This window comes from Gorilla gorilla, chromosome 13, assembly GCF_029281585.2.
Source record: "Gorilla gorilla gorilla isolate KB3781 chromosome 13, NHGRI_mGorGor1-v2.1_pri, whole genome shotgun sequence".
Taxonomy (NCBI): Eukaryota; Metazoa; Chordata; class Mammalia; order Primates; family Hominidae; genus Gorilla; species Gorilla gorilla.
The window spans coordinates 79,432,065-79,456,217 of NC_073237.2; the positions used below are offsets into that span (position 1 = coordinate 79,432,065).

At 39.6% G+C, this 24,153-nt stretch overlaps 1 protein-coding gene across 2 annotated transcripts in view; it reads right to left on the reverse strand.

Annotated features, from left to right (window-relative positions):
* Positions 1 to 19,696: 19,696 nt before the first annotated feature.
* Positions 19,697 to 24,153, reverse strand: part of FRMD3 (FERM domain containing 3) — a 294,544-nt gene continuing 290,087 nt past the window's right edge. For both annotated transcript variants that reach the window (XM_004048176.5, XM_055350847.2), the window contains one exon: positions 19,697 to 19,920. In XM_004048176.5, the coding sequence (XP_004048224.1) occupies positions 19,907 to 19,920 (14 nt within the window). In that variant the 3' untranslated portion in view covers positions 19,697 to 19,906. The remainder of the gene's footprint in view (positions 19,921 to 24,153) is intronic.

A 24,153-nucleotide genomic window follows, 5' to 3' on the forward strand; every position in this document is an offset into this window, starting at 1 on the left:
CCAATTTCATCCATGTCCCTACAAAGGACATAAACTCATCATTTTTTATGGCTGCATAGTATTCCATGGTGTATATGTGCCACATTTTCTTAATCCAGTCTATCATTGTTGGACATTTGGGTTGGTTCCAAGTCTTTGCTATTGTGAATAATGCCGCAATAAACGTACGTGTGCATGTGTCTTTATAGCAGCGTGATTTACAGTTCTTTGGGTATATACCCAGTAATGGGATGGATGGGTCAAATGGTATTTCTAGTTCTAGATCCCTGAGGAATCGCCACACTGACTTCCACAATGGTTGAACTAGTTTACAGTCCCACCAACAGTGTCAAAGTGTTCCTATTTCTCCACATCCTCTCCAGCACCTGTTGTTTCCTGACTTTTTAATGATTGCCATTCTAACTGGTGTGAGATGGTATCTCATTGTGGTGTTGATTTGCATTTCTCTGATGGCCAGTGATGATGAGCATTTTTTCATGTGTTTTTTGGCTGCATAAATGTCTTCTTTTGAGAAGTGTCTGTTCATGTCCTTCGCCCACTTTTTGATGGGGTTGTTTGTTTTTTTCTTGTAAATCTGTTTGAGTTCATTGTAGATTCTGGATATTAGCCCTTTGTCAGATGAGTAGGTTGCGAAAATTTTCTCCCATTTTGTAGGTTGCCTGTTCACTCTGATGGTAGTTTCTTTTGCTGTGCAGAAGCTCTTTAGTTTAATTAGATCCCATTTGTCAATTTTGTCTTTTGTTGCCATTGCTTTTGGTGTTTTAGACATGAAGCCCTTGCCCATGCCTATGTCCTGAATGGTAATGCCTAGGTTTTCTTCTAGGGTTTTTATGGTTTTAGGTCTAACATTTAAGTCTTTAATCCATCTTGAATTGATTTTTGTATAAAGTGTAAAGAAGGGATCCAGTTTCAGCTTTCTACATATGGCTAGCCAGTTTTCCCAGCACCATTTATTAAATAGGGACTCCTTTCCCCATTGCTTGTTTTTCTCAGGTTTGTCAAAGATCAGATAGTTGTAGATATGCATCATTATTTCTGAGGGCTCTGTTCTGTTCCATTGATCTATATCTCTGTTTTGGTACCAGTACCATGCTGTTTTGGTTACTGTAGCCTTGTAGTATAGTTTGAAGTCAGGTAGTGTGATGCCTCCAGCTTTGTTCTTTTGGCTTAGGATTGCCTTGGCGATGTGGGCTCTTTTTTGGTTCCATATGAACTTTAAAGTAGTTTTTTCCAATTCTGTGAAGAAAGTCATTGGTAGCTTGATGGGGATGGCATTGAATCTGTAAATTACCTTGGGCAGTATGGCCATTTTCACGATATTGATTCTTCCTACCCATGAGCATGGAATGTTCTTCCATTTGTTTGTATCCTCTTTTATTTCCTTGAGCAGTGGTTTGTAGTTCTCCTTGAAGAGGTCCTTCACATCCCTTGTAAGTTGGATTCCTAGGTATTTTATTCTCTTTGAAGCAATTGTGAATGGGAGTTCACTCATGATTTGGCTGTTTGTCTGTTGTTGGTGTGTAAGAATGCTTGTGATTTTTGTACATTGATTTTGTATCCTGAGACTTTGCTGAAGTTGCATATCAGCTTAAGGAGATTTGGGGCTGAGACAATGGGGTTTTCTAGATATACAATCATGTCGTCTGCAAACAAGGACACTTTGACTTCCTCTTTTCCTAATTGAATACCCTTTATTTCCTTCTCCTGCCTAATTGCCCTGGCCAGAACTTCCAACTCTATGTTGAATAGGAGTGGTGAGAGAAGGCATCCCTGTCTTGGGCCAGTTTTCAAAGGGAATGCTTCCAGTTTTTGCCCATTCAGTATGATATTGGCTGTGGGTTTGTCATAGATAGCTCTTATTACTTTGAAATACGTCCCATCAATACCTAATTTATTGAGAGTTTTTAGCATGAAGGGTTGTTGAATTTTGTCAAAGGCTTTTTCTGCATCTATTGAGATAATCATGTGGTTTTTGTCTTTGGCTCTGTTTATATGCTGGATTACATTTATTGATTTGCGTATATTGAACCAGCCTTGCATCCGAGGGATGAAGCCCACTTGATCATGGTGGATAAGCTTTTTGATGTGCTGCTGGATTCGTTTTGCCAGTATTTTATTGAGGATTTTTGCATCAACGTTCATCAAGGATATTGGTCTAAAATTCTCTTTTTTGGTTGTGTCTCTGCCCGGCTTTGGTATCAGAATGATGCTGGCCTCATAAAATGAGTTAGGGAGGATTCCCTCTTTTTCTATTGATTGGAATAGTTTCAGAAGGAATGGTACCAGTTCCTCCTTGTACCTCTGGTAGAATTCGGCTGTGAATCCATCTGGTCCTGGACTCTTTTTGGTTGGTAAACTATTGATTATTGCCACAATTTCAGATCCTGTTATTGGTCTATTCAGAGATTCAGCTTCTTCCTAGTTCAGTCTTGGGAGAGTGTATGTGTTGAGGAATTTATCCATTTCTGCTAGATTTTCTAGTTTATTTGCATAGAGGTGTTTGTAGTATTCTCTGATGGTAGTTTGTATTTCTGTGGGATCGGCGGTGATATCCCCTTTATCATTTTTTATTGTGTCTATTTGATTCTTCTTTTTTTCTTTATTAGTCTTGCTAGCAGTCTATCAATTTTGTTGATCCTTTCAAAAAACCAGCTCCTGGATTCATTAATTTTTTGAAGGGTTTTTTGTGTCTCTATTTCCTTCAGTTCTGCTCTGATTTTAGTTATTTCTTGCCTTCTGCTAGCTTTTGAATGTGTTTGCTCTTGCTTTTCTAGTTCTTTTAATTGTGATGTTAGGGTGTCAATTTTGGATCTTTCCTGCTTTCTCTTGTGGGCATTTAGTGCTATAAATTTCCCTCTACACACTGCTTTGAATGCGTCCCAGAGATTCTGGTATGTTGTGTCTTTGTTCTCGTTGGTTTCAAAGAACATCTTTATTTCTGCCTTCATTTCGTTATGTACCCAGTAGTCATTCAGGAGCAGGTTGTTCAGTTTCCATGTAGTTGAGTGGTTTTGAGTGAGATTCTTAATCCTGAGTTCTAGTTTGATTGCACTGTGGTCTGAGAGATAGTTTGTTATAATTTCTGTTCTTTTACATTTGCTGAGGAGAGCTTTACTTCCAAGTTTGTGGTCAATTTTGGAATAGGTGTGGTGGGGTGCTGAAAAAAATGTATATTCTGTTGATTTCAGGTGGAGAGTTCTGTAGATGTCTATTAGGTCTGCTTGGTGCAGAGCTGGGTTCAATTCCTGGGTATCCTTGTTGATTTTCTGTCTCGTTGATCTGTCTAATGTTGACAGTGGGGTGTTAAAGTCTCCCATTATTAATGTGTGGGAGTCTAAGTCTCTTTGTAGGTCACTCAGGACTTGCTTTATGAATCTGGGTGCTCCTGTATTGGGTGCATATATATTTAGGATAGTTAGCTCTTCTTGTTGAATTGATCCCTTTACCATTATGTAATGGCCTTCTTTGTCTCTTTTGATCTTTGTTGGTTTAAAGTCTGTTTTATCAGAGACTAGGATTGCAACCCCTGCCTTTTTTTGTTTTCCATTTGCTTGGTAGATCTTCCTCTATCCTTTTATTTTGAGCCTATGTGTGTCTCTGCACGTGAGATGGGTTTCCTGAATACAGCACACTGATGGGTCTTGACTCTTTATCCAGTTTGCCAGTCTGTGTCTTTTAATTGGAGCATTTAGTCCATTTACATTTAAAGTTAATATTGTTATGTGTGAATCTGATCCTGTCATTATGATGTTAGCTGGTTATTTTGCTCGTTAGTTGATGCAGTTTCTTCCTAGTCTCGATGGTCTTTACATTTTGGCATGATTTTGCAGCGGCTGGTACCGGTTGTTCCTTTCCGTGTTTAGAGCTTCCTTCAGCAGCTCTTTTAGGGCAGGCCTGGTGGTGACAAAATCTCTCAGCATTTGCTTGTCTGTAAAGTATTTTATTTCTCCTTCACTTATGAAGCTTAGTTTGGCTGGATATGAAATTCTGGGTTGAAAATTCTTTTCTTTAAGAATGTTGAATATTGGCCCCCACTCTCTTCTGGCTTGTAGGGTTTCTGCCGAGAGATCCACTGTTAGTCTGATGGGCTTCCCTTTGAGGGTAACCCGACCTTTCTCTCTGGCTGCCCTTAACATTTTTTCCTTCATTTCTACTTTGGTGAATCTGACAATTATGTGTCTTGGAGTTGCTCTTCTCGAGGAGTATCTTTGTGGCGTTCTCTGTATTTCCTGAATCTGAATGTTGGCCTGCCTTGCTAGATTGGGGAAGTTCTCCTGGATAATATCCTGCAGAGTGTTTTCCAACTTGGTTCCATTCTCCCCATCACTTTCAGGTACACCAATCAGACGTAGATTTGGTCTTTTCACATAGTCCCATATTTCTTGGAGGCTTTGCTCATTTCTTTTTATTCTTTTTTCTCTAAACTTCCCTTCTCGCTTCATTTCATTCATTTCATCTTCCATTGCTGATACCCTTTCTTCCAGTTGATCGTATCGGCTCCTGAGGCTTCTGCATTCTTCACGTAGCTCTCAAGCCTTGGTTTTCAGCTCCATCAGCTCCTTTAAGCACTTCTCTGTATTGGTTATCCTAGTTATACATTCTTCTAAATTTTTTTCAAAGTTTTCAACTTCTTTGCCTTTGGTCTGAATGTCCTCCCACAGCTCGGAGTAGTTTGATCGTCTGAAGCCTTCTTCTCTCAGCTCGTCAAAGTCATTCTCCATCCAGCTTTGTTCCGTTGCTGGTGAGGAGCTGCGTTCCTTTGGAGGAGGAGAGGCGCTCTGCTTTTTAGAGTTTCCAGTTTTTCTGTTCTGTTTTTTCCCCATCTTTGTGGTTTTATCTACTTTCGGTCTTTGATGATGGTGATGTACAGATGGGTTTTTGGTGTGGATGTCCTTTCTGTTTGTTAGTTTTCCTTCTAACAGACAGGACCCTCAGCTGCAGGTCTGTTGGAATACCCTGCCGTGTGAGGTGTCAGTGTGCCCCTGCTGGGGGGTGCCTCCCAGTTAGGCTGCTCGGGGGTCAGGGGTCAGGGACCCACTTGAGGAGGCAGTCTGCCCTTTCTCAGATCTCCAGCTGCGTGCTGGGAGAACCACTGCTCTCTTCAAACCTGTCAGACAGGGACATTTAAGTCTGCAGAGGTTACTGCTGTCTTTTTGTTTGTCTGTGCCCTGCCCCCAGAGGTGGAGCCTACAGAGGCAGGCAGGCCTCCTTGAGCTGTGGTGGGCTCCACCCAGTTAGAGCTTCCTGGCTGCTTTGTTTACCTAAGCAAGTCTGGGCAATGGCGGGCGCCCCTCCCCCAGCCTTGCTGCCGCCTTGCAGTTTGATCTCAGACTGCTGTGCTAGCAATCAGCGAGACTCCATGGGCGTAGGACCCTCCGAGCCAGGTGCGGGATATAATCTCGTGGTGCGCCGTTTTTTAGGCTGGTCGGAAAAGCGCAGTATTCGGGTGGGAGTGACCCGATTTTCCAGGTGCGTCAGTCACCCCTTTCTTTGACTCGGAAAGGGAACTCCCTGACCACTTGTGCTTCCCAAGTGAGGCAATGCCTCACCCTGCTTTGGCTCACGCACGGTGCGCGCACCCACTGACCTGCGCCCACTGTCTGGCACTCCCTAGTGAGATGAACCCGGTACCTCAGATGGAAATGCAGAAATCACCCGTCTTCTGCGTCGCTCACGCTGGGAGCTGTAGACCGGAGCTGTTCCTATTCGGCCATCTTCGTTTCCTCCCTATTTCTAACGCATCTGCAGTGCTTGTCCCCACTGAAGTCTTGAACCCAAAGTCATTCAGGATGATTGGAATCCACGTCTTCCAAATTTATGTTAATGTTGACAATTTGATCTCCTCTCATGAATCACAATGTTCATTTTTGTTATTATTTTTATTTTAGATTCAGGGGTACATGTGTAGGTTTGTTACATGGATATATTGCACATTGGTGAAGTTTGGGCTTCAAGTGAACAAATCACCCAAATATTGAGCATTCTACTCAATAGGTATAACCCATGAAATCAACCCTCACCAACCCCTCTTCCACCCTCCCCCATTTTGGAATCCCTAGTGTTTGTTGTTTCCAAATTTATGTGCATGTGTACCCATTGTTTAGCTCCCACTTGTGAGAAGACACAGTATTTGATTTTCTGTTTCTGAGTTATTTCACCTAGGATGATGGCCTCCAGCTCCATCCATGTTGCTGCAAAGGGCATAAGTTCATTCTTTTAAAAAGTTGTATAGTATTCCATGGTTTCTATATACCACATTTTCTTTATCCAATCAAACATTGATGGACACTTAGGTTGATTCCATGACTTTGCTATTGATGAACATAAATGTTCTCAGTGGCATCTAGAATGGTAAATCCTTTCCAGAAGGTTTTCCATTTATCCAGATCCATCAGTGGAATCACTATCCATGGAAACTATACCCTTCCAAAGTTTATTTATTAAATAATAAGACTTGGAATTCAAAATTACTCCTTAATCAATGGGCTACAGAATGGATGTGATGTTAGCGGGCAAGAAAACAACATCAATCTCCTTGTACATCTCCATCAGAGCTCTTGGGTGACCAAGTGCATTGTCAATTAACAGTAATATTTTTTAAAGAAATCTTTTCTGAGCAGTAGGTCTCAATGGTGTGCTTAAAATATTCAGTAAGACATGATGAAAACAGATGTGCTCTCATCCAGGCTTTGTCGTTCCATTTATAAAGCACAGGCAGAGCAAATTTAGCATAATTCTTAAGGGCTCTAAGGGTTTTCTAAATGGTAAACAGACAGTGGATTCAACTTAAGGTCACCAGCTGCATTAGCCCCTGACGAGAGAGTCAGCCTGTCCTCTGAAGGTTTGAAATCAGGTATTGATTTCTCCTCTCTACCTGTGAAAGTTCTAGATGGCATCTTCTTCCAATAGATGGCTGTTTTGTCTACATTGAAAATTGGTTGTTTAGTGTAGCCACCTTCATCAATGACCTTAGCTAGAGATCAATAACACTTGCTGCCTCACCTTGCACATTTATGTTATGGAGGTGGCTTCTTCAACTTCATGAATCAAACCATTGTTAGTTTTCAACTTTTCTTCTTCAGCTTCCGTACCCCTCTCAGCCTTCATAGACTTGAAGATCTAGGTCCTTGCTCTGGATCAGGTTTTGGCTTAAGGGAATGTTGTGGCTGGTTTGACCTTCTATCCAAAACACTAAAACTTTTTCCATCTCAGCAGTAAGGCTGTTTTGCTTTCTTATCATTCGTATGTTCACTGGAGTAGCACTTGCAATTTTCTTTAAGAACTTTTTCTTTGCATTCACAACTTGGCTAACTGGTGCAAGAGGCCTAGCTATTGGCCTATCTCAGTTTTTAACATGTCTTCACCACTAGGCCTAATCATTTCTAGCTTTTGTTTTAAAGTGAGAGATGTGTAACTCTTCCTTACACTTGAACACTTAGAGAGGCCATTGTAGGGTAATTACTTGGCCTAATTTCAATATTGCTGTATCTCAGGGAATAGGGAGGCCTGGGGCAAAGGAGAAAGATGGGGGAACAGCTGGCAGCTGGTCAGTGAGGCAGTCAAGACACATACAACATTTACTAATTAAGTTCACTGTCTTCTGGGGGTTTGGTTCGTGGTTCCCCAAAACAACTACAATGGAACACCGAAGATCATCGATCACAGACAACCATAACAGATACAATACTAATGAGAAAATTTGAAATATTGTGAGAATTACCAAAATGTGACACAAAGACACCAAGTGAGCACATGCTATTGGAAAAATGGCGCTGACAGACTTATTGACGCAGGGTGTGCCTTCAAAGTAAAAAACAACAATATCTGCAAAGCACAATAAAGCAGAGCACAGTGGAATGAAGCATGTCTGTAAAAGAAACCTGTATGCAAGCAAAGAGGCAGAGATCAAAGGGAGCCAGTCCTACTTAAATAGAAAGTAATGTCTAAGAAGAAGATAGGGCACATGCCTTTCTCTTGTCCTTGGAGCTATTTATGGAACTCCCCCCTGGAGGAACGTAGACTCTTTCCTTCAAGCTAGAATTAGCATGTCTGCAAAAGGATTTAGATGATCTGCTGCTGGTGGAGGAGTAGAGCAGTCCATGTGGACTCCCATGAAGGGAGCAATTTGCACCCAACTTAAATTTGATCTGGACACAACAAGCCAAACTTTTGGAAACTTAATCCTTTGGCAGGACCTGTGGGCTAGGGGCCCAAGACATGATGGGCATGCTGTTTAGAGAAGCCAAAAATCAGCAGTTGAAAAGAGAAACTGACTTTTGTTGCGGTTGGAACTAAAGCAATGGGCCACACCAAGAGGCCCATGGGATGGCCAACAGCTGGGTCCCAGGGACAAGATTCTGAGGCTGTGTGTCAGAAGAATTGGATGCTTGCAGCCAACTAGGATACATAAAATAGTAGAATGGAGAAGTCATGTGCCAGAGTAAATAGGGTCTTCCTAAAATGAGAGCCTCTCCTGCCATGGGGGAGGTTAGAGGTAGGCATTTGGTAGCAGCAGAAAGCCTGGGATCAAGACAGATAGGTGTATTTTCATTGTGAAAAACTATAAAGCAGAACACTCTGAGAGACCCTCTGCTTAGTCCTTCTGCCCCACATTGAAGGACTTAGCATTATTCCAATTCTGAAAAATTAAAATCCAAAGTTAGCATTGGTTATTTCTGGGGAGTAAGATTATGGGCGGTTTTTATTTTGCTATTTGTAACTTTCTTTACCAATTCTTTATCAAGCCTGCTGCCATGGATCTGGATTCTTTTCATCATCAATTGTTTTAATTGGAAAGAAGGCAGAGCCTTTTTTTGTAATGAAAGACCCAAATGAAGTGAATTTTAGAGAATAAGTTATAGAAATGTCTGGCCTTTTGTGTGTGTGTGTGTGTGTGTGTGTGTATCTGTACACACATACATAGAAAGAGAGAAAAACCGAAAGGCAAAGAACATTCCACTTCAGGAAGACTTAGCACAGTCCGGAGAAACTATCCCATGGAAGAGGAAGGAAGTTTCAGGGCTGATTGAACCCTCCGAAAAAGTGCCAATAGGGAAAAATATTTGAAGATGGCCTTGGCTATGTTTTCTATTCTATGGTCTTCTATATCACTTCTCCAACTCATGGGAACCAACTCACACTGGAAGACACAGAAGTTAATTTGACTATGGTCTCTATCCCCCTAAATTCCCTCCTTTGGTACATTCCCTTTTCCAAAACCTTCCCTGTAGTTCTTTCTGCTTAAAATCACTTCCTCCACCGAAGAATATGTTTACCAAGCTCCTTGTTCAAGGCAGGGACACCTTTATAGAATATCTTTCCTAGGCCCCATAGTTGACTGAATCTCTGAGACCCAGGTTAGCCTTCTACCAACAATCCTGACCACATGCTCAGCAGCATGGCAGCCACTGGAATAGGAATCACTGGAATGTCCATGCCCCACTATTGCCCTAGCTTGGGCCTTCCTCCCCTCGTTCAGATAACTCTGCCACCCCCACTCCCCCTCTCCTCTGCAGCTCAATTTAAAGGCCAGAGCAGGTAAGGTCTGCAGCAGTGTCCCGGTGGATAGATCTGAAAACTGGAGGGCACAAAGGCTTCTCTGCCCCCCGACCCACATAATCCACTACCTAAGTGACCCTTACTCTGTGGACAGAAGGCCTATCTGGCTATTGCAGCTTCCCCAGTACCACCGATGTCCATTCTGCCTCTGTTAGGGCTCCCTCTTGCTGTTCCATACTCTGTGCCCAGGAGGGCTCTCCGTGTGTTTGGTCCACAATGGCACCTTTCTGTTCTTCAGGCATTCCATCATGCTCCCCCTCAACCCTGGATGCCAATCCTCCACATGCCCACACAGTTAACTCCTGCACCCCCAAGGTTATTTTTCAACCCTCACCCCTGACTTCTGGCATCCCCCATTTTGGAATCCCCAGTGTCTATTGTTTACAACTTTATGTCCATGTGTACCCATTGTTTAGCTCCCATTTACAAATGAGAACATACAGTATTTGATTTTCTGTTTCTGAGTTATTTTACTTAGAATCATGGTCTCTACCTCACTGGAAAAGTGAGGCCTCCCCAACCACATGCCCCAGCACTTCTTTTCCCCATCCTCACTTATTATTTCTCTTTTGCATTTATCACTATCTGATACTTTTCTTGTATATTTTTTATGTAATGCTTTTCTTAGGAATTTCTTATTTAGTTACTGTCTGTATCCTCCCACTAGAATTTAAGCTCCATGATAGCTAGGATTTTTATCTGCTTATTCACTGTTACATGTTTTACACCCAACGGGGAATATATATATATATATGGAGAGAGAGAGAGAGAGAGAAAGAGAGAGAGATCAGTAGCCCAGCTTCTGATCTGTTTTGTTTGTACTTTTCACTCATTTTCACACAGTGACACTGACTGCCAGGTAACTGTCTCTCAGGACATTTGTGCTTTGAGTCTCTGCAACTCTGGACCATCTCTGCAGGCTAAAAGATGTGCCTGTTGCTAAGAGGAGGAGCCCTGCAGCAGGAATCTGGTGCCAGCTGACCTGGAACAACCTGATCTCCAGAAAGCATCCCTGTTATACTCAAATGGGCCTTCCAGATGAGCCCTGTAAGGATATGCATGATAGCAAAAGCTCAGGAGCAAGCTCCACGCACAGCCTTTTTATGTTACTGTTGTTCTTAACTTTTGACTTACTCCCTTTAGGGATCCAGCCTTTACTGTTGTTCTTAACTTTTGACTTATTCTCTTTAGGGATCCAGCCTTTCTTTGACTATGAACCTAAACGTAAGAAAGAGAAGTTTCTTGACTCCCTAAAAACGAGTCATAATGCTTTCTGAAACTGAGTTTCTTCTTCTGCTTCTGGAAACTGAGTCTTAGTGCAAAGAAATCCCTCTGTATTTTCTTGATTTCCATCTTGATTCTCTATTTTAAAGATAAAATAGCTGTTGCTTTGTGTCTGTGTAGAGTGTGGCAAAAAGAGAGGAAACAGAAAAAGATCAAAGGACCATCTCTCTCACTTTTAAAATCTCTTTTCCTTAAGGTATCCTTGAATATCTCTCTTCATTAGGCCCTAAAACATTTTCCCTGCAACTGATGCTATCCAGCCAGTGTTTTTTTAGTAGCACCTAAATTCAAATGCATATAATCCAGAATCTAGCCCTAACTTCACACCTGAGTTTCTAGACCAACTAAACATCCTACAGGTACTTCAGGCTCACTAGATCCAAGTCTAACTCATTATCTTTGCACCAAAACAGTATTTTTTAATTAAAATTTAAAAAAAAATAATTATAAATAAAAAACACTGGCTCTATTGGAACTGAGCCTGGCTAATGACATTGTCTTTTCCCACTCACCCAAACTAGGCATTTAAAAATCAAACTTGACTCCCCCACTGTGACTCTATGCCAATTCTATCAGTCGCTGAGTCACTGTTTGACCCTACTCCAAGCTTCCCAATCTTCTCAGGAACCATGCTGATATCAAGACTGTGTCCTGTGGAATATCTAATATATGTGACACCCGGAGGAGTCATTTTTTAACACCTCCCTTCTCTATACAACAAAATTATTTTCAATAATGGCCATGAGTATGATGATAATTTTGTCTTTATAATACATGTAATTCACAATATCATACATAATTATGGATTATATATATACACAAATAATGCTCAGAAAAACAAAGCAGTGAAAATGTTCTATTAAACTATGTATAATCTTATATATAATTATATAAGTTTCTAAAATAATAAAAAGGAAATGCCTACAACTATTTTTTATTAATTTTTATATCCACCTAAATGGCTGAACTTTGATCCTTTGGTTACAGTCTGATATATTAATATTTATGTAAATGACAGTCCAATAACTAGGTTTAAATAAAACTAAAATGTCTGCGGAAGTATAGTTTAGGCAATTACTTTTTAAATTTTTTTAAATGAGATGGACTCTTGCTATGATGCGCAGGCTGATCTCAAATTCCTGAGCTCAAGCCATGCTCCCACCTCAGCCTCCAAAAGTGCTGGGACTACAGGCATGAGCCACTGCGCCCGACCTAATTTAGGCAATTACTAATGTGAGATTTTGTTTTCTTATTTGTTCTTTTGTTTGAAGACAAATAATTAACAATTAAAAAGAATACATTGCAATTTTAAAATGTTATCATATTCAGAAAATATGTATGAAATAAAATTTGCACTTATAAAACAAAAATATTACACTTCATAGTTGGCAAACATTTTAAATTAAAAAATTTTTAAATTGTGATTGGGTCACACTGAATGGTGAAATTAAATGAATTCAAATCCTGTTTCTTCATCTTCGCAATCACTGTGCTATCATTGTTTCTTTCTAATCTACATAGAAATAGGTCTCACCACAGGGGTTGAAGACTCAACTGCACCCAAAGCAAGATCCAGTGTTTCCAAACTGTTAGGAGCTCTTGAAATGGATGTGGGTAACCAAGGCTATTGTGCCAAGGGTTCTGAGAATCAACTTCCACATCGAACATTTATCAAAAGATAAATAGCACAGGACAGAGGACCAGAAAAAAGAAAGTCACGCAGAGAAAGAAATCAGGAGACCTTGCATTTGTAACTTGACTATACATTTGCAATATACTCCCTACTTTGAACAACTTAGAAAAAAAACATTTCTTTCTTACAAACACAGTTTCTTCCTGAAAGGAATTTTGATGTATTCTATTTTCTGATGTCTTACTATTTTGGATGTGTATCCACGTTATAGGCAACGAGATGTTTTGTTTATAAATAAATGTAGAAGAAAAATAGATGTTTTTTAGAAGCAAATTCTGGTTCTTGTTATATCTTCTGAAACTTCCAAATCCAATTTTGTTACGCATTGCCACCATGACGCTATTACTTCAGTAGAACAGTATGTCCTCAAAGAGTGAAATGGTTACGATGTGTCTAGAATGACCTGGAGGTGCCAGATTATGGGCCTTAACTCCTAGCATTTCTCAAGTAGTTACTATATGTCCAAGACTCTGCTAAGGGATTTGCAAATTCTAACTTATTTTTAAATTCCACAACAGCTCTGAGATAAGTGCTGTAGTTAAACATAATTTTAAAGATGAGGATGCCAAGAATTCAATAGATCAAATGGGTTACCTAAAGTTACACCTAAGAAGAACAGGAAAGCTGAGACCAGAGCCGAGGCCATCTGGCTGGAGAGCCTGAGCTCTTAGCCATCATATTACACCAACTTTCTGTTCCAGATATGCCAGCTACTTCTATCTTTATATCAGTATCTCCTAGGCAGCAATTTTATACTCTGGCCTTTTGTCATTTTTACAGAAGCACTAATAATGATGCACAAAATTATTTTGTGTAAAAAAATTAAAATTTTTGTTTTTAATAGTTTTTGTAGAATCTATTAAAATATTAATATTAATAGTTCATAAGAAAATATTAATAGTTATTTCATAATAGCTTAAGTAACTATTGAACAAAAGTTAAAAATTTATTAGAAGTAAATATCAATGGTATAAATCAAATTATTTAACCTTTATGGACAAATATTACTTATCGCTAAAATGAAACTGGGTTCAGCATTATCTATTTTTCATTTTGATAGAATTAAGTACTGACAAAACTTGCTGACAAATAGAAATGGAAAGGCTCTTGGTTATAATAAAGCTACTCAACTCGTACTCCTCATAAAATATGTTAAAAAATAACATAGTGAACCACAACAAATATAATTTTTGCTAACAGCTTTGTTGAGCTATAATTAACATACCATAAATAATGCATAAAATTCATTGGTCTTTGTTCACAGAGTCATGCGACCATCGCAACTACATAATTCAAAGAAAAATTTTATCACCCAAAAAAGAAACTCTGTACCTATTAGCAGTCATTCTTCATTCTCCCTACCCGTGGAAATCACTAATCTACTTTCTGTCTCTATAGATTTGCCTATTCTGAACATTTTATATAAATCAAATCATGCAATAGATGGCCTTTTGCTTTTGGCTTCTTTTACTTAGCATAATGTTTTCAAAGTTCATCCATGGTGTAGCGTGTACCAATACTTCATTCATTTTTATGGAATGGATACACCACATTTGTTTATGCAATTTACGAATCGATGGACATACGGGTTGTTTCCACTTCTGTGCTATTATGCAAAGTGCTGCTATGAAAATTACCCATTTTTTTGTGTAAATATATGTTTTCTGTTCTCTTGAGTATATACCTAAGAGTGGAATTGCTGGCTTGTATGGTAACCTTATGCTTAACTTTTTGAAGAACTGCGAAACTGTTTTCCAAAGTAGCTGCACAATTTTTTTTTTTTTTTTTTTTTTTAGACGGAGTCTCGCTCTTTCGCCCAGGTTGGAGTGCAGTGGCGCGATCTCGGCTCACTGCAAGCTCTGCCTCCCGGGTTCACGCCATTCTCCTGCCTCAGCCTCCGGAGTAGCTGGGACTACAGGCGCCCGCCACCGCGCCCGGCTAATTTTTTGTATTTTTAGTAGAGACGGGGTTTCACCGTGTTAGCCAGGATGGTCTCGATCTCCTGAACTCGTGATCTGCCCGCCTCGGCCTCCCAAAGTGCTGGGATTACAGGCGTGAGCCACCGCGCCCAGCCTAGTAGCTGCACAATTTTACATTTTTACCAGGAATATATGAGGGTTTCAATTTATCCACATCCTCACCAACACTTCGTGGCCTGTCTTTTTATTATAGCCATTCTTGTGGGTGTAAAGTGGAACCTCATTGTGGCACTGATTTGCATTTCTTTAATGACTAATGATATTGGACATCTTTTCGTGTGCTTACTATCCATTTGCATATTTCCTTTACCAAAATGTCTATTGTGATAACATTTCCTACTTTAAAAAGTGGTTATGTTTTTTATTACTGAGTTGTAAGTATTCTTTATATATTATGGGTACAAATTCCTTATCGGATGTATGATTTAAAAATATTTTCATCCCTTCAGTGTTTTGTCTTTTCACTTTTCTTGACGGTGTCTTTTAAAGCACAAAAGTTTTTAAATTTATCTATTACTATCTAATTTACCTATTTTTTATTTTGTCTCTAGTGCTTTTGCTGTCCTTAGAAACCATCCTCTCTAATCAAAGGTTACAAAGATCTGATCTTATGTTTTTTCTAAAAGTTTTGTAAATTTTATTAAACACAAGGTCTATGATTTATTTTGTGCTAATTCGTGTATACAGTGTGAGAAATTGGTCCAATTTTATGATTTTGCTCTTAGATATTAGTTGTTGAAAAGACTATTCTTTTCCCTTAGAATTGTCTTGTCATCTTGTTGACAGTCGATTTTTCACAAATGCATAGTTTTGTTTCTGGACTCTCAGTTCTATTTTACGGATGTATATGTCTATCCTGATGTTGGTACCACACTGTCATGATTACTGCAGCTTTGCATTAGGTTCTGAAACTGGGAAGTGCGAGTCCTTCAACTTTGTTCTTTTTCAATATTATTTTGGTTAGTCTGTACCTTTTACATTTCCATATAAAATTTTAGGACCAATTTGTCAATTTCCACAAAACAGGAAGCTGACATCTGCTAGGGATTGCCTTGAATCTGAAAATCAATTTCAGGAGTATTGCCATCTTAACAATATTAAGTTTTCCATCCACGAACATGTGATGTCTTTTCATTTGTTTAGGTCTTCTTTTTTTCAGTGAAGTTTTGTTGTTCACAATGTACAAGTCTTGTTACAGTCAGTAGCTAGTCAGACATGAACGGGGCAGGAAACACCAGGAATGTCAGGCGAACATCAGGTGATGGTCAGGCGGTTCTTAACTGTCTTTCTAAAATAATCGGTCACAGCCAACACTGGGGAGAGACAATCTCCCAATAGAGAGAAAAAACCTGAAACTGGCTATCAGCAGCTTCCTAAAAAGATCTCAGGAGTTGGACAAATGGGCTCAATCATGCACAATAAGAGACAAAATGGTGGAGTTTAACTGGTACATGACCTTCCTCTACAAACTGGTAAGGGAATGCCTCAAGTGAGCATGTGTGCAATTTCAGTAAACATATTGCACCTGCAGCCACATTGTGCATGCAGATAGCTCAGCCCAAGGGAAGACCCAGGGGAGAAGTAATGCAAGACCCTGGAAGCATGCCAATGTATAAAACCCCAAGTTAAAAGGTCAAACAGTGCACTTGATTTCTCAAGTCCCCTGCTTGGCCCTCTTCCAAGTGTACTTTACTTCCTGTCATTCCTGCTGTAAAGCTTTTAAATAAACTGTCACTCCTGCTCTAAATCTTGCTCAGTCTCGCACTCTTACGCCCCTCAGTTGAATTCAAGTATGATAGCTGTGGAGTTTTCAGAGTCTTTACTAGATTGAGGATATTTTTTTCTATTCATTGTTTATTTTTTTTAATTGTGAAAGAGTGTTGCATTTTGTCAAGTGCATTCTCTGCGTCTGTTGAGAGGATCATGCAATTTCTGTCCTTTATTCTACTAACATGGTATATTTCACTGATTGACTTTCATGTGTTAAACAACCTTGCATTCCTGGGATAAATCCCACTTGATCAAGGTATGTAATCCTTCCCATATGTTGCTGGATTCAGTTCAATTGTAATTTTTTTTTTGTTAGGGATTTTTTTCATCTATAGTCATAGGATACATTTGTCAGCACTTTTGTTTTCTTGTAATGTCTTTGGTTTTGGCATCAGAATGATACTGACCTCAGAGCATGGGGAATTGCCCCCTCCCTTCTGTTTTTTGGCAGTTTGTGAAGTGCTGTTTGTTTTTTAAGAGTTTGGTGTAATTGGCCAGTGTAGCTATGATCACCTGCACTTTTCATTAAAGAAATAATTTTTTATTACTAATTCAATCTTTTACTTGTTATAGATCTATTGCAATTTTCCATCTCTTTGTAAGTTAGTTTAGTTTGTGTCCCTCAAGAAGTTTTTCTGTTTTGTCTAGGTTAGATAAATTGTTAATACACAACTTTTCATAGTGTTTCCTTATATTCCTTTTTATTTCTGGAAGGTCCATAATGACATCCTCTATTTCGTTCCTGGTTTTAGTAATTTTAATACTCTCTTTTTACCTTGGTTAATCTAGCTAAAGGCTTGTTCATTTTATTGACATTTTTCATTTTAAAGAACGAACTTTTGGTTTTATAGATTTTACCTGTTGTTTTCCTATTCTCTTAATCCCCAATGTAACAAAATTGAGAGGTGGAACCTTTAAAATGTGATTTGGTCCTGAGGGCTCTGTTCTCAGGAATATAATCATGTTGTTATCAAAGGAGTGGTTTCCTGATAAAAGGATGATTTTGGCCCTGTTCCCTTCTCTGTCTCTCATCTGTGTGATGCCTTCAACCATACTATGATGCAGCAAGAAGGCCCTCAACAGATGTGTCCCCTCAATATTGAACTTCCCACTTGATCACGGTATATAATCCTTCCCACGTGTTTCTGGATTCAGTTTGCTGAGTTCAGCCTCTGGAACCATGAGCCAATAAATTTCTGTTCTTTATACATTACCCATTCTCAGGTATTATGTTATAGCAACACAAAATGGACTAAGACAAGTAAGTGCTCTGCTCCACAAAGTCATTCAAGGTTCTAAGTTTCTGGCAGCTCTGACATCCTCGACTGGGAGCTTAAAGGTCACTTTAAGTGTCGACATTTAGTGACAGATGGAGGCTGACAACTAGCCAAAGGCTTGGAAGCAATATAATTACTTATTCAAATTCTATTGGCCAAGACTCAGGGATATAGCCACATTGAACTAAATAGGGTAGGGGAGAACTAGGAAATGTAGTCTAATCTTATGGCAGGAAGAAGAGGAAATGGTTTTGATGATTAGCTGCCAGCCTCTGCCATAAGAAATTTGCAAAAGTGGGGAATTTGGAGTAAAATGTGTACAATGTATCTCCCGGCCTCTTGAAACAGGCAGAGATGTGGGAACATCTGGCCTGTTGGGGCAGACTTTCTGAAAGGCAGCTTTTTAGGTGTGATTCCTTGTACTCATTGATAGTGTTTGGTTCACATTACAGCTTATGTTCTGGGAAGAGTGTGTATGGAACATTTGGCTTCAAACAAATGCCCAGAAAACTGACACTTCTCATTATAAATGATCAAGTTGGCTTTCTGTGAAACTAAGTCTTCAGTGTATTTAGTGTGAGTCAGTTGCTGACAGTTAAACTGATCGTTAGTGTTCTGTATGTGGAGATCATAAATGTTAAATTGAGCAGTATGAACGTAAAAACAGCATTGAGATTATTCTGTCTTCCTACCTCACATTAAACAAGAAATTAAGTATTATTAATGGTAAACAAATTGAGTCCGGGCACGGTGGCTCATGCCTATAATCCCAGCACTTTGAGAGGCCGAGGTGGGCGGCTCACTTGAGGTCAGGAGTTCGAGACCAGCCTGGCCAGCATGGTGAAATCCCCGTCTACTAAAAATACTAAAATTAGCTGGGCATGGTGGCGCACGCCTGTAATCCTAGCTACTGGGGAGGCTGAGGCATGAGAATCGCTTGAACTGGGGAGGCAGAGGTTGCAGTGAGCCAAGATCACACCAATGCACTCCAGCCTGGAGAACAGAGTGAGACACTGTCTCAAAAAACAAACAAACAACAACAACAACAAACAAACAAATTGAGTATGTAGCATTAATGCCAGAAGGTCACATAAAATAATCTTCTCTGTAATTTATACTCTCACATCAAAACACGATGTAATGAATTTTGGTGAATTTTAATCTGACTCTTGATGGGAAGTAGAACAACTATAGAGCAACAATTCCCTATTTTATTTTGTCAACACTATAGAGAAACATACTTCAGGAGTTTTTGAGAGAAGGCATCTAGTTAATCAGGCAAAGTCTTACAGGTCGAGTGCCTGGAACAGTCCTAGTAACACCTGTTGCTATGACATCATCATTAAAAACATCCCCTTTTACTCCCAAAAGAGTTCAGGTTTGAATGATAAATTATATGGTAACCCTATGAGCTGGGAGCAGTGCGTTTGTGTGGCCACCCCTCTTCAGGATCTGGTTCACAACCTTGCAGAACCAGAAAATCAGGGTGTTAGGAAACTCAGGCTGATTGAGGAGAGGATGGGAGTTGATTCAAACCAAGGAAATTCCAAGAGACAGATGCTTAAATCAGAACACTAACTTCCTAACTTATGAAGAATGTAGCTGCCAAGGGAAGTAGAAACTAATGTTAGTTTGTGTGTTCTCACCCTTGAAGGGTGGTCTCCGTGGAAAGACAATGATCATAATCATAAGTCTGTGGGTGAGAGGAATCAGGCAATGGGTGTTTTTTCTGGAGGAGCTGCTGGAATTTGCAAGCCATGTTTCGGTACTTGGTACCCAAAGAAAGCATACTTTTGTCCTACTAAGAGTTTTCCTTTATAACATTGAAAATGGCCTCATTTCCCTTTCCAGAGAGAAATTTGGAATAAGCATCAACTAAAGGTAAAGAATAGGGATGTGTGATTCCAACCAACCTTCTGTTCTTTACTAATAATAACGGATAAGCTCTCTCACCCATTGGCAAGAACTCTCAGGGCTGATGTCAGTGGCAGACCATCCCCTGATGCCTGAGGTTCAGCCAGGAGCATCCTTCTCCACTCTCTCCTTGCTTGTAACATTGGAGGTTGCTGAAAATATTCACCACCATCCCTGCCGCCACCCCAGTTCCCAGTAGATAATAGATACAATGGCCAGGAGAGGGTTAAAAGCAGCTTTATTAGTGGATTGGAGAGCACAGCTGGGATCTGAGGCCTAAGCAAGGTTCCTTTCTTCTTCTGTGAAGTGACGGCTGCCGAGCCCACTGGGTGGGGCCCACCGAACTTACCCACCCAGTCACAGACGGAGGTTGGAACATGGAGAGCCGAGTCTTGGCTGAGCTCACCACGGGCAGGTTCTGCTGGGTCTGTTTACTGCATGGAGACTGGAAGCCCAAATGCAGGTCCAAGAGAAAAGGAGAGAGGGAGAGAGAAAAGAAGCAGGAGGACAAGTAAGCAGCAACCTTCAGCACATTGTCTCCACCCTGTAGAGAATGGCCCAGAGGGACTCAAGCCCCGTCAACCACAAACATCCCAGAAGTCACCCCAGGGGTGGAAGACTCTCCCCAGTACTTTTTCTCCAGGGTGGGAATGTTGGTGGGAGAGTCTTCCTCTATTTGGCTAAGGAGAAAATGTAGGAATAAAGCAAGAGTTTCCTCCAGGCAGTGACATTGGGTCAGGAGTTCAATGAACTGCTCAATGAGTAAGTAAGTGGCCAAGCGCCATTTTGTGTGAGCCTTTTGGGTCAGCAGACACTAACCCAAAGGCACTGGCTTGAGATGCTGGAGTCAGAACTATAGGTCCATAAGCTTCCTCACATCTGAATGCTAATCACTGAATTCCTTTTCTTGCCTGTAGTCTAGAGCCTGTACTTCTAAGGACTGCTGAATAAGGCATGAGGCCACCATAGCTAAGGGCCAATTCTGCTTGACTTCTATTGTATTCCTGCAATTAAGAGAACTCCCCTACCTCTTTTGTTTCATTCCAAGTAACACCTTTTGGTTTAACTGTTAGGTATAGAGTTGTTTGTTAGCTTTGCACGAAACCTAAGCAGAAGACCTGTCAAGGCTACGCTGGGCAGAGGGGAGGATAGAAGTGGAATCATGACCAGCCTGACCAACACGGAGGAACCCAACCTCTACTGAAAATACAAAAAATTAGCTGGATGTGGTGGTGCATGCCTGTAATTCCAGCTACTCAGGAAGCTGAGGCAGGAGAATTGCTTGAACCCAGGAGGAGGAGGTTGCGGTGAGCCGTGATCGTGCCATTGCACTCCAGCCTGGGCAACAAGAGCAAAACTCCATCATCTCAAAAAAAAAAAAGAAGTGGAATCCTGAGATTCCTCCAAGGTGCGTGAACAGATAGATAGAGAAGTTTAATGGCAAGTGTCACAGAGTTGAGTCTCATGCAGCTCTCTCTGGCGTGGGAAGGCACCCTTTTCTGGCCAGTGATGATAACATATTAATTTCTAGCACTCTGAAATCCATGCTCCTATCTGTCAGTCAGAATACCCCTCTTCTATTTTTTCTGTGCTTTTCTATTTCTCTGGTTAACTTAATATCATGAATTAGATCAAGGTTTATTTTATGTTTGAGCACATTTTCAGTGCTAGTATTCCTGCTTTGGGCCTGGATGACTTCTGCAAAGGGTTAATCTAATCTATTACCTGGGATTTTTTTTTTTAATACTATCACCATTATATGTTGACCTCATTTCATGGTCGTAGAGGGAATCCTTTTATAGTTTCCAACAACCTGACTATACAACTTTAAATAAAACTGAATGATTGCAAAAAATTTTACCCCAGAGTATTTTTATTAGGGATTCCTGCCACCATATTAACATATAAAACAATCTGGATGTTGACATAGAAATGCAAATTTCACTATACAAAGGTAAGGCTCCAATCACAGTAACATGGCCCCCATATCTCTAGTATTTCAATGAAATAAACTCATTGTGAATTCACCCCGAGTTGTGTTTATAAATATTAGACAAACCACAAAATATATTCCAAATACATAACATTTTACAATATTTTTCAAGCACAGACAAATACATACTTTACCTACACTGTTTTCATGATCCAACTTGCATTAGCACTAAAGGCAATATTGTGTGTGTATATGTATTTGCCATATGTGTGTGTGTATTATATATATTTATTTATATCCACAAATGTACACTCAGTGGCATTTATGGAAAATTTAACCCTTTCAGGCTGTGGGTTTTACCCACCATAGTATCTGAGAGGGAGAAGAACTAATAATACATCTCAAATTCCTCAATTAGGGCAAAATAAGCACAATTATGCATGAGGGGCATATATGTTGTGTCTATTCAAAGACATACATATATACAGATTCATATATAAACACACATATACCAATAATATGGAATATACATATACTCACACACTTGCTTTAAACTCTATATCTCACTCTATAATATACTGTCCATCTCTGGAAGCAGTCTTTTCCTCATTCGATTCAGGCAACTGGTGACTATCTTCTAACAAAACTTAAATGGATGTTTCTAAAAGGCTCTGATTCTATGCCGAGCAAATGGCATTTCAAGATTCCAGTTTAACTTTTGATGGCTGTTTAAATTCAGCAGACCCTATTCTGTCAACTTCTTCACTTAAAAACATTTCTATTCAACAATGAAGTTTCCACCTAAGAGAAAAGAGATGTTAGCTGGAAATGTTAAAATAATATATTTATTACTCCTTAAGATAAATCTGCATGGTTGGATTACATGTGATATTTATACTATCATATTTTTAAGTATTTTACAATGGAAAATGTTATTTCCATAATTTAAAAAATATTATATAATATTATTTTGAAAGACTGAGGGCCAGATGATTTGTCATAGTCAGAACTTTAGAGAAAATTATATGACGCACGATCAGAAGGGGACTAATTTTGTGCAGACTACACTGAAGTTGCCTTATGTCAGAAAGGATGACTTAGAAGTCGTATGAGAAAAGGAGAAAAACACAAATTTCAATTTCAAAGCTAGCCATCTGCAAGCTTCCAAAATAAATTGTTGAGGATTCCAATCACAGAAAATATATTTCTAAATCAGTATCAACTTTCAGGTAGTAAACAAACAATCTTTATTTAAAGAGCAAAATAAATCACTGAAAGCATATAGGAAAGGAAACCCCTCAAACTTAATGGCAAATATATAGTCATTTGCTCGACTGCAGGCTTCACCAACTGAGTTTCAAAACTCATTTCCAAAATTAAATGTCCAGTGAAGCACTCAGAGCTCCACTGAGTGAGTGGAAATGGAATGCCCAATTTAGAAATCATGCTAATGATAGGGTTGGAATGTCATTAGCTAGAGAGAGCGATTCCAAGTGAGCCCTGTATCTTTGTACATTAGGGCAGTGGAATGTTTTCAATCCACGGAGAAGCTCTATGCTCCATGGCATAAGCTCTAGACTCTTATCTTTCTCCCACATAACACAGTATCAGCAGGTAGTCTGCATGGGAAGCCATCAGTACGTTGCTGATGGTACAATGCTCTAGTACCTTCCTTGATACCATTAAATTGTTGGATTAAATCCTTTCCATCATGGATTTAATGGTATCAAGGAAGGTACTAGAGCACTGGTCCCCTCTACAGTCTGGTTAGGGTCATGTCACTACTTTACCCAGGCTGAACTGGTATGTCATCTCATGAGGCCTCTCCAGTTTCTCTATGGAAGTCAAATTTTAAAACAACTGGGAAAGGAAAGGAGTATAATGACCACGGCAAAACATGATCATGGACATGTATCAAAAAGCCATTCATATTCTCTCTCTCTCTCTCTCTCTCACACACACACACACACACACTCACATACAAACACACTTTTGAAGTTTCTTCTACAGAATCACCACAAATGGCATGAGGGATCAAAATATTTACCTTAAAGTTTCTCCACTTTTATTTAGATCCACTTAAACATGTTCATGTTAACTCGGACAGTGACTGCACTGCTCTTCACATCATCAAACGCTGGCATCACCATCACTTTCATAAAATAGACCATTCGCCTGTCACCATTTGCCTGCCAGCCTCACCAGAACTCATTTTTGCCACTTTCCATTTCTCCAGTTCCTATCTGCCTTCACTCTTGGGTTAATGTACACTGAGATGCAACTGACTAGCACATCTGTTACCTTTTTTCCTTTAAACTCTCACTTTCTTTTTAAAACATCTCTTTCTCCAGCCAAAATATACGGACAGAATACAAATGAAAATAACAAGTCCTCTTGTCCAAATACTTTGAAAAATGGACCACCCTGAGTCCACTTGATGCTCTCAGTTTCTACATCCTCCAGTTCCATCCTCTGTTTTAGCAGCTTACTTACTATAGTGTCTTTCTACCCATTTTCCATCTCCTATGCAGATCATAACAAATTATGGTATTGTTCAGCCAAAAATATTTTTAAAAACAAAGTAGCGCCAAAACATTAAAAAAATTCTGATATACCTTTTGTGCATTAGTCTTACAATCTATACATGTAAATAACTCCAGGAGGCTTCTTTTTTTTTTTTTTTGCTAAAAATTTACCAAAATAGTTTGAACACATAAAAATATTTTTAAAAAAACAGAACCAAAA